The following is a 13,353-nucleotide window of genomic DNA, read 5'->3' as shown; positions in this document are numbered from 1 at the left end:
GGGGAGTGCTATCAGACAGGAGAGAGCACAGAGAAGTGCTTTCAGACAGGAGAGAGCACAGAGGAGTGCTATCAGACAGGAGAGAGCACAGAGGAGTGCTATCAGACAGGAGAGAGCACATAGGAGTGCTATCAGACATGAGAGAGCACAGAGGAGTGCTGTCATACAGGAGAGAGAGCACAGAGGAGTCCTATCAGACAGGAGAGAGCACAGAGGAGTGCTATCAGACAGGAGAGAGCACAGGGGAGTGCTATCAGACAGGAGAGAGCACAGAGGAGTACTATCAGACAGGAGAGGGCACAGAGGAGTACTATCAGACAGGAGAGAGAGAGCACAGAAGAGTCCCATCAGACAGGAGAGAGAGCACAGAAGAGTCCTATCAGACAGGAGAGAGCACAGAGGAGTACTATCATACAGAAGAGAGCACAGAGGAGTACTATCAGACAGGAGAGAGCACAGAGGAGTACTATCAGACAGGAGAGAGCACAGAGGAGTACTATCAGACTGGAGAGGGCACAGAGGAGTACTATCAGACAGGAGAGAGCACAGAACAGAATTATCAGACAGGAGAGAGCACAGAGGAGTACTATCAGACAGGAGAGAGCACAGAGGAGTACTATCAGACAGGAGAGGGCACAGAGGAGTACTATCAGACAGGAGAGAGCACAGAACAGAATTATCAGACAGGAGAGAGCAAAGAGCAGAACTATCAGAAAGGTAGGAGCACAGAGGAGTCCTATCAGACAGGAGAGAGCACAGAGGAGTCCTATCAGAAGAAGATCGCACAGAGGAGTTCTACCAGACAGGAGAGAGCACAGAGGAGTACTATCAGACAGGAGAGTGCACAAAGGAGTACTATCAACTATTAAGCCATTTTTTCTATAAAAAGGAAATAACGTTTCTAATATACTTCATGAGAACATGTTAATGTTTTGCCAAGATGTACAACATATAAAAAGTTTTTGTATCTGACAGCGCCCATTTAAACATGTTTACAAGTGATATACCAGTCTGTGCTGAGGAAGTAACATACACTACAATTAAACCACGTCTTCTCTAGATAGTTACTTACTATATGTTGGTTATACAATAAAAACTAATTCCCATGTAAATTTATGGCATATCCACAAGATACAGTATGCCATTTATATCTTATAGATTTGGGTCCTACACCCACTCTGAAGATAATTGTCATTCTTAGAGATGGAATAGACACGTGTCATACATTCGTGGTGTACCACATAAAGATATGCCATGAATGTCAATAAAGAGAACAACCTATTTTAAAAACCTCATCTTCTAGAAAATGCTGGTATTTGACTTTTATACTCATTTATACTATCTTAATTAAAGAGTATCTGTTCTCAAAAAAATTCTTACATTTTAAGTGGACTGAATGTACATAGACTTAAATAATCCATCAGACATATTTTTCCTCATTTACTAAGCTAAAACTGGCTAGTTTTTGTCAGGTTACTTCAAGTTATTTTGACACATGTTGGCCCTTATTTACTATTGCAAACCCGACATATTTTGTGGGGTTGTGCACCAGAATCTGTCGCATGGCACCAGACTCTGTCGCATTGCGCCAGAAATTCTGTCTGCGCCAGATTTTGCACCAGAGTTTGCAAAGAAAACCCTAAAAAGGGGTGTGACCGCTGGGGAAAGGGGTGTGGCCTCAGAAAATGGGCGTGTTTCCAACATTTTCACAAAAACCCAACATATTTACTAAGGTTTCCACATAAAATGTGGTGGATTTTAGCTGAGGAAAACCAGACAGATCAGAGCATGTGTAAAAAAAGCAAAGTGTAGGGAAACCTTAGTAAATACCGTGGAAAATAAATTGTAGGGAATTAAAACCCACAAAGAAACCTACACAACACTTTTAGTAAATAAGGGCCATTGTCTGAGACATGTCTGCACCAGTGTGCAGCTGTATAATCCAACAAACCTGACATAACATTGTGAAAAGCTGAAAAAGGGGCGTGGACTGCCACAAATGGGCACGATCAACCCAAAAGGGGCGTGGACTGCCACAAATGGGCACGATCAACCCAAAAGGGGCGTGGACTGCCACAAATGGGCACGATCAACCCAAAAGGGGCATGGTTTCATTACCTTTTCTGTATATTATTGAATTCACAGAAAATCATGTAAATAAATGGCTGTAAATTTCCACCTAGAAAAAGCTGGTCAGAACATTTTCCCGACTTGTAAATTTGTGAATCCCCATAGTAAATAGAGAGGAAACTTGCAAGTCAGAAACAACATTTCCAACTTGTAAAAACCCAACACTCTTAGTAAATGAGGGTCATTACCTCTGCTGCTTCCCCACCTCCTTTCATACAGAGAACCTGCATTTCTATTCCCTCCTTTCTTATTTAGAGAGATGGTGATGTAGGCTGTAGGGTCTGGTCAGAGGTGATGACATCACTCAGGGGGTGGGGCTAGAGCTCAGAGACAAGATCTAGCCAAATCTCCTTAGACAGCAGAGGATGATGGATTGTTATTAAGAGGGAGAAGCCAGGAAACTGGAGAGGGGTGAATCACACAAAAGCATGCTAGAGTCAGTATCATTTGTGACTATTAAAAATTATCTGTCCTGAGCGAGTAAGTCTTAATTTAAATACAATTTTCTGAAACCGGAATACTCCTTTAAACAAAATTGTCCCGAAATACATCTTATGTCTGAAACACCACCAATGGTGAATCTGAATTGGGTATTGGTGAATTCCCCCTATGTTGCTGAAAGATAAGATTGGTGCTAATTTCCTTTAGAATATTTTGCTAATATATTATTACTGCAGCCAATGGAGAAATCTGCCTTACCCACTCCTGGTATTATATTGTGCCATCATTCTGTTTTTTTTTGGATTAAGGGCCTGAAGCACTATTTTAAGGACACCAATGTAGAGACCATCCTTTCTTCTCCCAATAGACAGCTTCTCTATGAGGGGAGACTCACCCTCACAGGTCAGTATTCTATTCTACTGGTTAACCACATGCTGCAGAATGAGCCTTCTCCCATAAGTAACCATCCTCTTGTTTTCTCCCCAGACAGCACACGTCTCCTGGATGTTTACCTACTCATTTTTGATGACTTTTTGCTCATTACAAAAATTAAAAGAAACAAACGGGTAATGAAGATAAGTCCATGCTGTATTTTTCATTAGTGGTTTAAGCTCATGCCCTATATGTTAAAACTAGTGATGTGCCGAAAGGAAAATTTAGACTGTGCTTGGCCGAAAACCAAAAATGCAATGCCTCGCCCACTTTTAAAAAAAATATATAGTTTTTATATAAATTTTTAATTTTTCCATATACGGGGATGTATGAGGGCTTATTTTTTTGCACCGTGATTTGAAGTTTTTATTGGTACCATTCTAGTTCTGATGTTTTTTTCTTTTAAATACTTTTAAGAATTTTTTTCTGATAAAAATCCACAGTTTTGGACTTCGATTTTATTTTATGTTTACGCCATTACTCCATCACTGTTATAAGCGATATACTGTTATGGGGGTACTCTCACTGTTATGGGGGTACTTTATCATTGTTCTAAGCCATATACTATTTGGGGGGGGGGGGTACTCTATCCAGGACGATCATACACTATATCAGTGTTTCCCAACCAGGGTTCCTCCATCTGTTGCAAAACTACAACTCCCAGAATTCTTTGACAGCTGAAGGCTCCCTCTTATGAAAATGGCCACAGGGTATGATCCGGATCAGCTGCTGCACTATGGCGGATAACTCATGGAGTCACAGCACGCCCCTCTGCAACCTCCTCCACTCAGACCCCACGGACACTGCCTAGGCCACCTCATCCACAAAGTTTATGGTCCTGTAGCTCAACAGCAGACAGCTCCCTGTCGGCCCGAGTTACCACGGCTACCAGAATCGGTTCACGCGGCGCAGCTCATGACGTCATCAGCGCAACGTCAGCCCCCTAAAATTTCTATCATTACAGCCGGGACCTACAGGTTATGATGCAAGCGCAGCTCCTGCACTTGCATCATAGCCGTGGTGGGATTCAGGGCGTACAGGCGCATTTTGGTGTGCTATGTCCCTGGCACCCAGGGTGTACCTGTACACCCTGTGTCATTTAGGCCACGCCACCCGAAATTTTTGGCACAAAAATGCATCAGCCGAAAATGCCGAAAGGGGCATTTTCGGCGGCCGAAATTTCGGTGCATCCCTAGTTAAAACATCTCATGACCAGCAAACATTTAACATTTCCCAGATTCTATGTTAGATCATAATGTTATGTGTTAAAATAAGGGGAGAACACATCCATGTTATTTTGAATTATCTTATGCTGTGCAAGGGTTAAAAATGTATCTTGTTCATTGGTATTTCACTTGTGATTGGCTTGAAGTAGACACATAATAGTTACAGAATTATGATAAAATGTTTCTCTTACAGAAATCCTCAAATATAGAAGTTAGTACAATTTATACATCTTTACACCCAGAGCTGCAGTCCATAATGAAAGAAGGAGGGTATTGTAAGGTTCTGGACCAACCAATCCCACTCGACAGGTTGACTGTTAAAAGCATCGATCTTTTCCACATGACAGGTAAATGAACACAAATCATAAGGACCAAGCGTTTTTCCACTTTCGTTATTTCCTCCTTACCTTTTAAAAATCATAACCCTTTCAATTTTGCACCTAAAAATCCATATGATGGTTTATTTTTTTGTGCCACCAATTCTACTTTGTAGTGACATCAGTCATTTTACCCAAAAATCTACGGTGAAACGGAAAGAAAAACATCATTGTGCGACAAAACTTAAGGAAAAACACAATTTTGTAAATTTTGGGGGCTTCCGTTTCTACGCAGTAAATATTTTGGTAAAAATGACACCTTATCTTTATTCTGTAGGTCCATGCGATTAAAATGATACCCTACTTATATAGGTTTGATTTTGTCGTACTTCTGGAAAAAATCATAACTACATGCAGGAAAATGTATACGTTTAAAAATGTCATCTTCTGACCCCTATAAACTTTTTTATTTTTCTGCGTATGGGGCGATATGAGGGCTATTTTTTTGCGCCGTAATCTGAATTTTTCATTGGTCCCATTTTTTTTTGATCAGACTTTTTGATAGCTTTTTATTCATTTTTTTATTGGTTTTAAAAACTGACCAAAAATAAGCAATTTTGGATGTTTGAATTTTTTTGCGCGTACGCCATTGTCCGTGCGGTTTAATTAACAACATATTTTTTTATAGTTCAGACATTAACGCACTTGGCGATACCACATGTTTATTTATTTAACACAGTTTTTTTTTTTTTTTAAATGGGAAAATGGGTGTGATTCTGACTTATTAGGGAAGGATTTAATTACAGGGGAAAACCAGATAGTTATTCACTCCTCTAAGTGAAATTGGTATATGAACCCTTGGAGAGACCTTTAACAAGTATTTATATATAAACTCAACCAATAAGGCATAGATATTTTAAAATATAACTTTTACTTAATCTTTATAAAAAGACAATCAACATCAATAGTGACAATTAGAAATCATAAAGACAATACCAAGAAATAATAATAGTGTATCTTCAGCAATGTTCTAATTCCAATATAAAGATAGAATACTTGATATAAGCCAATTGGCTTTGAGAGGGAGGGGGAAAAGGGTACACCTAGATAATTTGATATCCCTACCTATTAAAACTCTAATTCCCTACCTAAACTATGTGTGGATATGGGAAGGGTATAAATAATACAAAATCAATGACAAAACAGAGTACCAGTGACTATTGCAAGATAATTCATGCTATATGAACACTAGTAACATGTGCATAATTCCTCATACTTCTTGTCCTACGCGTTTCTCCCATCTCATAGGAATGGGTTCATCAGGGTGGAAGGAGAAATCAAAATGCAAAACCAGATAATATTTAGTAATGAGCTGAAGAAAAGATAAAAGTAAAGACAAAGATGGTCTTAGATGGTCATCGTCACCCAGTCAGGTCAGTCACCGTTGGTCTTGGGGAAAATAGATATGGTTGGGGAGTCAATTATTCATATAAAATGTATATAGTGTATATAATTAAGGTACCAACACTTAAATAGAACACATATGTATCAGGTTGATAAGTTTATCACTGTTGATGAACACATATGTATATATATATATATATATATATATATATATATATATATATATATCAGGTTGATGAGTTAATCACTGTTGATGACAACCTTATATACATAGAAGATGATTTGAAGGGAGTTGAAGAGCCGTTTTTATGGATGACTTCCCCACCAATAGAAATCTTGAAATTGACCATGAACTTGGATCGCATGCATCCAAATTTTAGAGCAGGACACGGTACAATTGTATCTTAAGGGATCCAGATAGGTAGAAAACCTCAACAAGCGGTGTTATTTGATAGAAGTAAATAAGCCCTCCTTGAAGAACCAGATGGTAGAACAGATAGGTGCCCAATGATAAATGGGGGGGCAGATGCTGGCAATAGATGAATGACGGCGATGATCGGATTCGGTCTTTGCCGTCATTCATCTATTGCCAGCGTCTGCTGGATACAATTGTACAATTAAGATACAATTGTACCGTGTCCTGCTCTAAAATTTGGATAGACAGATCTTGCACTAGTAATAAGGCAAGAAAGGGGAGAAACTAAAACTTAGCTTTTACTGATTATAGATAAAAAATCAAATAACAAAACCAAGTGTAACCAAGTGTGTAGACCAAAGTCTAAAATGGCCGAATATATTCAAAAGAAGGCTATAACAGTCCTTCCATGGATATAATTAGTGAACAATGGTTATCCGGGAGCTATAAATCCAGCCTCACCATTGATAACTCTAAAGAATAGTATCAAGAATTATACACCTCAACATAAGGATGCCCAACGCGTTTCTGTCACAATATAGTGACGTCATCAGGGGTAAAGCTTATGTAGTGGCCGAACTAGTGTGGTGCTATAATGCAAAAAAGCCACACACTTATGTTCAGTCCAAGAACTTGGTGTTACATGTGAAAATTACTACTCAATCATAGTATATCCAAGGGGGATGGCAGCCCATGATATCAGGCATGCCTTTTTAAATCTTAATGAAAAAACCTAGCCAGATGGATATATGTTTCAGCCGCGAGACCACAGGAACCTATAGAGGAGAAGAAGAAAGATACACATATTGTATATACACTTCATAGTACTCGTTCCTGCAAAAGAAAATCCTCCCCATATTTTATGCATTTACTCACAGCCTTCCATGGGCATGTCAGATTACCTAAAAGGAAAAAAAAATGCAAAAAAGATCCCATTCAGCCAATTGATCCTACTATAGGGGAGGCAAGGCTAGGGATAGGGGTGAAAACCGCTCAGCGGGGTACTCACGGTCTCTATTTTTCGGCACATATGCGGTGCAGCGCGTACCTGCATTAGCAGGGAGCCGGACTGTTCGGCTTCAGAGCGCTGTCAACTCGTGTCAGCGGCGTCTGACGTAATATCCACTTCCATTGCTGTGCCGCGTCAGAGCGGTCACACCCCCGTCTGACGTCAGTAAGGAGGGGCGTGGCCCTGTGCTCCGAGCCGCACTCGGTCCAGCAAAAGAAGATACAAAGTAAAACAGTGATTTCTGGCACTCAGTACATAGAGTCCCGTCACTAGAAACACCCATAGCATATCTAATTGTATCAAAACACCGAACCCACAGTCACAAACATAGTGGTAAGTGGATAGGGTGTTAGATAAATTGTATATATGATGATTTATACAAGTTGGAAAAGATATTAATAATAGTAATTAGGTAGCAAAGAGGAAAAAGTTATTCAGTGGGCCCAATGGAAGTATTAATATAAGGATACAAAGAGGTGGTTAGAATCGCAACGTATCCCTACACTAAATGGGACACTTAGCCACTGTTTATCGTGGCAAATAATAACCCGATGATGTTGTCCTGGTTGTATCCTTAAAATATCTCCATCAGTGATAGTCTTTTGCCCAAGGGAGATATTCTATTAATCAGTAAATGAGGAATATGATAGTTCTCAATAGGGCACACTCAGAAGAGAGGGGACAAAGAAATCAATCTGGAGGAGACACTGATAAAGGGCTATAGGGATGACTCCCTATATATATTGAGGTGAGGGGTGGTGAAGAGGGAGTCCCTAAGGGGAAGATGAGTGTGGAGATAGCGGGGCCTAAGGACCTATACGACCCTATTCTAGCTCTTAGCCCTACTCCTAGGCGGAATGGTCAGCCCTAAAAAGGGCGGTCCCGCTCACGAACCTCCTGGGCCTACAGATGCCCTAACTAGGGATGGTGACACAACCTCAGGAGGTCCGCTACAACCTCCACTATCTACCTAACCGTCACCAGAATAAGGCCAGGTTATAAGAAGCAAGCAAAATTTAGTTGCTCATTGAGGCCAGAGGGGGATACCGTGTTCAACTGATGGATCCAACGGCTCTCCCTCTGCAACAATAGCCGATCAGTGTCCCCTCCTCTAGGTGAAGGAATTACCTTATCAATTCCAATAAATTTCAGATTCTTGGTATTACCTGCATGAACCATATTGACATGTCTTGATAGTGGAGTGTCTCGATTGTGTCTGATGTCACCAAGATGTTCAAGAATGCGCTTCTTCAGTTCTCTCTTTGTTTTGCCTATATAGGTTAGGTCGCATTCACATGTGGCCATGTAGATGATAAATTTAGAATTACAATTAATGAAATGACGAACTTTCATCCATTTGGAGGTTATAGGGTTGTAAAACTGATTACTTTTTTGTAGATGTGGGCAGGCTTTGCATCTTCCACAAGGGAAGTTACCAAGAATTTGTGACATATTCCCCAACCAGGTCTGCTGTGTTCTCCTTGGGGGACCCAGATGGCTTTGCATTAATAAATCACCTAGGTTACGTCCTCTTCTAAATGTGATGAGTGGTCTGTCAGAGATGGTTATTCCAATGTCTTGATCCATTTTGAGGATAGGCCAATACTTATCAAGTATCCCTCTGATCTGGTCTGTACACTGATCATAAGTAGCTATAATTCTAGTACAGTCTGGTCCAATTTCTCGGGGTTTTGGGGTAAGAAGGGATTCCCTCGGTGTGCCAAGAGCTTGTTTGTATGCATGGCTGAGTACATGATTGGGGTATCCCCTCTCTCTGAAGCGTGCCCTTAAGTTTGGATGCATGCGATCGACGTTCATGGTCAATTTCAAGATTTCTATTAGTGGGGAAGTCATCCATAAAAACGGCTCTTCAACTCCCTTCAAATTATCTTCTATGTATATAAGGTTGTCATCAACAGTGATTAACTTATCAACCTGATACATATATGTGTTCTATTTAAGTGTTGGTACCTTAATTATATACACTATATACATTTTATATGAATAATTGACTCCCCAACCATATCTATTTTCCCCAAGACCAACGGTGACTGACCTGACTGGGTGACGATGACCAGCTAAGACCATCTTTGTCTTTACTTTTATCTTTTCTTCAGCTCATTACTAAATATTATCTGGTTTTGCATTTTGATTTCTCCTTCCACCCTGATGAACCCATTCTTATGAGATGGGAGAAACGCGTAGGACAAGAAGTATGAGAAATTATGCACATGGTACTAGTGTTCATATAGCATGAATTATCTTGCAATAGTCACTGGTACTGTTTTGTCATTGATTTTGTATTATTTATACCCTTCCCATATCCACACATAGTTTAGGTAGGGAATTAGAGTTTTAATAGGTAGGGATATCAAATTATCTAGGGCATTCACCTGTACCCTTTCCCCCCTCCCTCTCAAAGCCAATTGGCTTATATCAAGTATTCTATCTTTATATTGGAATTAGAACATTGCTGAAGATATACTATTATTATTTCTTGGTATTGTCTTTATGATTTCTAATTGTCACTATTGATGTTGATTGTCTTTTTATAAAGATTAAGTAAAAGTTATATTTTAAAATATCTATGCCTTATTGGTTGAGTTTATATATAAATACTTATTAGGGAAGGGGTTAAATCACATTTATTAACTCTTTTTTGACACTTTTTTTTTTTTTTGCAATGTAATAGCCCCCAAAGGGGATTATAACACGCAATACATTAATTGCAGGCACTGTTCATTGCATTGCCATAGCATTGATCATTGTTATCCTGGCTTGACTGCTCAAGCCTGGAACTCAGGCTTGGAGCAAACGCAGATCAGACAGCGTGGAGCCAGGTAGGGAGCCTCCCGATTTCCCCGTGGTGGCCCCAAACAGCTCAGCTGAGCTAACCGGCAGCATATTCTCCAGTTTTAGATGCTGCGATCAACTTTGATAGCGGCGTCTAAAGGGTTATTACCGGACATCAGTCTGATCGGCAATGTCCGGTATTAGCCACGGGTAGATATGAAGTGTGCTCAGCTTCTGAGCACGCTTAACAGATCGGGCGCCGGCTGCTGGGTAAATATACGTCTGTGGTCGATAAGGAGTTAAAGCTGACCTGTGCAAACATATTAAAGCGGACCAGTCAGCAGTTTTGAGCTATAAAAACTGCTAACAGGCCCATAGAGAGGTCAGGAAGGGGAGTCCATGGATACCTAATGCCTCAGTCATGAAGTGTGTACTATGGATATAAGTGTTGTAGAAGGTTCTGGCCACCAGAGCTCTCTGCATTGAGAGTCCCTAGCCCCTCCACTTAAAGTCACTCGAGCTATCAGTCATTACTGAGATGAGGTTTCTGGAACACACTCAATGAGGACAACTCTGGGAATCTAATAAGATACCACCGCCTGAGTATTTCTGGTGACCCAACACAACTGTTGGCAACACATTATTAAGGGTAAAATTAGCTCTCGCTATATTATGATGTCCTCCAGGCTGTCAGCAATAGTAAAGAAAATGAGTTTTAAAAGTCTCTTGTGCTCCTATGGTAATAAGGTGCAAGTAGTCATCTGGTCATGTGCCATCCTAAAATAGTCACAGTGCTCCGAGCTGTAATAACGCATTCTTGTGATTGACAGTCTGGTCCAGTTTACATCACCGCTCTTCACTGAAATGTTGTGCCAGGAAATCAAATTGCTGATAACTGTTTTCGAATATTACCAATAATATATAGGCACACTATATACATATTTTAAAACAACTGCATCCTTCTTTTGGTCTCCCTGAGCAGTGTATGGAATGAAGCATGCCTTTTTGATCCAGCATGAGAATCGCTATCAGCAGTGTATTGCTGCCTTCATTCTGCAAGCAAATACTGAGTCAGCTAAGGTTAGTTTTGTTTTATTTCTCCTGTAAAAAAAAAAAAGATGCTTTATAGTGGCCTTCTCGAAAGTAACTACCCAGAAACATGTGAGAGAGATGTGTCTGGCGCATTGGAGCTCAGACTCCTACAAATGGGGGTTGAGCTGCGATATCATACACAACCTATAGACAAGAGAAGAACAGTGTCTCAGGAAGGGAGGGGGAGGTCCAGACCATTTTGTTCCCCAACTAAACTGTTCTTTAGCATATAACTAGGGGGGAGATATATCAGGATTATTTGGGTTAACACTTTCTAAATGTTCCTAAATATGTTTCACAGAAAATGTGGATGTCGCAACTCGAAACTGCCATTTCTTGCTACAGTGAAGCCTATGAATCAAACAGATCATCATTATTTGGCTACCCAATGGAGTCGGCTGAAATCTAGTGGTGTTGTATATAGGAGATCTGGATTCAATGTAAATGTTTTGTCAACTGTTTTATAAGTGTGCTTTGTCTTTGCCAAAATTTGTAACATATTGCAAATATTATGTAACTACTTTTGCATTGTTTTTTTATCACTTGACATTTAGATAATTTATATAACTCTAGTAATAATTTGCCCAAGCTGCAGTGTTTTTTCTTTTTGTATGGTAAAATGAGATGGTTTGCATGTTCAGGTCAAATAAAGTTGCACATGTTCACCACCACCATTGTCTGCTATTAAACTGGGTCTATTTTCTGGTAGCAGAATTATAAAAAAAAAAAAAAAGAAAGAAAAGAAAAATATATATAATAATATTAATAATTATAAAAGGCAGACTCCACAAAAGCAACTTTCAGTGTCTGCATGTATATCAGTATGTAAAAAAATAAATAAATAAGAAACATAGCCGCACATCCACCATTTGTATTTTGATCTATTTTCAAAAACTAACAGGTTATTAGCATACATTTTGATTAAAAAGTACAAGCCCACTCGCCGTGTCAAGGCCCCCTAGTCAGAGTGAGTCCCTAACCCGGCACTGGCGTAGCGCCAGGCAGCCCCCATCCCTCTCTCAGATCACTGTGTTAGCAGTGCGCTGCGCAATGACCAAATGCCCGCCTCCAGTCCCGCCCGCTAGTGTGCACAAGGCCCAATCCCCCTGGCGCTCGTGGATGTTTTAGCAGTGCGCCACAATGAACACCTGCCCGCCTCCCCTTCTGTCCCGCCACTGCACACAAGCCCCCCCGCGCTTGTGCATTTCAGAAGCACCAACAACCACAGCATCGGAGACAGGGGCACTGCAACTGAAGACAGCTCCCTGTAAGTGCCTCAGCGTCACGGCCTTGTATGTGAGGGGAGAATTAAATGTGTAAATATATAAATATGTATATACACACACACACACACACACACACACACACACACATACATACATACCAGTGTTTCCCAGGGGGCCCTCTAGCTGTGTGCAAAACTGCAATTGGGCATGCTGGGAGTTGTAGTTTTGCAACAGCTGGAGGCACTCTGGTAGGGGAATGCTGATATATACACCAGTGTTTTTCCAGGGTGCCTCCAGCAAAACTGCCATTGGGCATGCTGTGAGTTGTAGTGCGGCTATGTTTCTGTTTATTTTTGTATAACAGTATGTCCCTCTCTACTAAAAAGGGTATATAGAAGACTGAACAGATACAGTTAAGGGTGTTGTTCTGGAAGCACGCATTGCTGTTTATTAGTGAAAAACACTGTAGACCGATGTCTGCTGGAATTCAGTAGGAAATATAAAACACTATTTACAATGCTTTTTTGTTTGGTGTGTTTTTGGCTATTTTTCCAATACACAGCATGCTGTAGATATAGTGTTGTTTGACCCAGTTTGTGGATTCTCCCCTCCATAGATGTTCATAGTTTTTTTTTTTTCTGCCTAAAAAAACAGACCACCAAAATCAGATCTGTGGGGGGCTGACTCCTGGCAATTTGCTGATCAGATGTAAAATGGCTCTGGTGGGCATGTAAGTGTCACAGCCTGGGTTTCTTGCTTCTCATCCTGTAGTTGCCATACTTACATACCCTTTAGTTCCAAACACTGTGTGCATGCTGCGGGGATCAGCTGTCATGCCTCCTCCCATAGACTTGCATTGAGAGGGTGT

At 40.5% G+C, this 13,353-nt stretch overlaps 1 protein-coding gene across 2 annotated transcripts in view; it reads left to right on the top strand.

Annotated features, from left to right (window-relative positions):
• Window positions 1-11,924, top strand: part of PLEKHG7 (pleckstrin homology and RhoGEF domain containing G7) — an 83,290-nt gene extending 71,366 nt beyond the window's left edge. For both annotated transcript variants that reach the window (XM_056569385.1, XM_056569384.1), the window contains exons 14-18: window positions 2,880-2,973; window positions 3,058-3,137; window positions 4,423-4,576; window positions 11,150-11,247; window positions 11,561-11,924. In XM_056569385.1, coding sequence (XP_056425360.1) covers window positions 2,880-2,973; window positions 3,058-3,137; window positions 4,423-4,576; window positions 11,150-11,247; window positions 11,561-11,668 — 534 coding nt within the window. In that variant the 3' untranslated portion in view covers window positions 11,669-11,924. The remainder of the gene's footprint in view (window positions 1-2,879; window positions 2,974-3,057; window positions 3,138-4,422; window positions 4,577-11,149; window positions 11,248-11,560) is intronic.
• The last annotated feature ends 1,429 nt before the right edge of the window (window positions 11,925-13,353 follow it).

The sequence above is a fragment of the Hyla sarda genome, chromosome 4 (genome assembly GCF_029499605.1).
Source record: "Hyla sarda isolate aHylSar1 chromosome 4, aHylSar1.hap1, whole genome shotgun sequence".
Classification (NCBI taxonomy): Eukaryota; Metazoa; Chordata; class Amphibia; order Anura; family Hylidae; genus Hyla; species Hyla sarda.
Note: the sequence above shows the minus strand (reverse complement) of the source record. Positions and strands in the feature narration are given on the sequence as shown.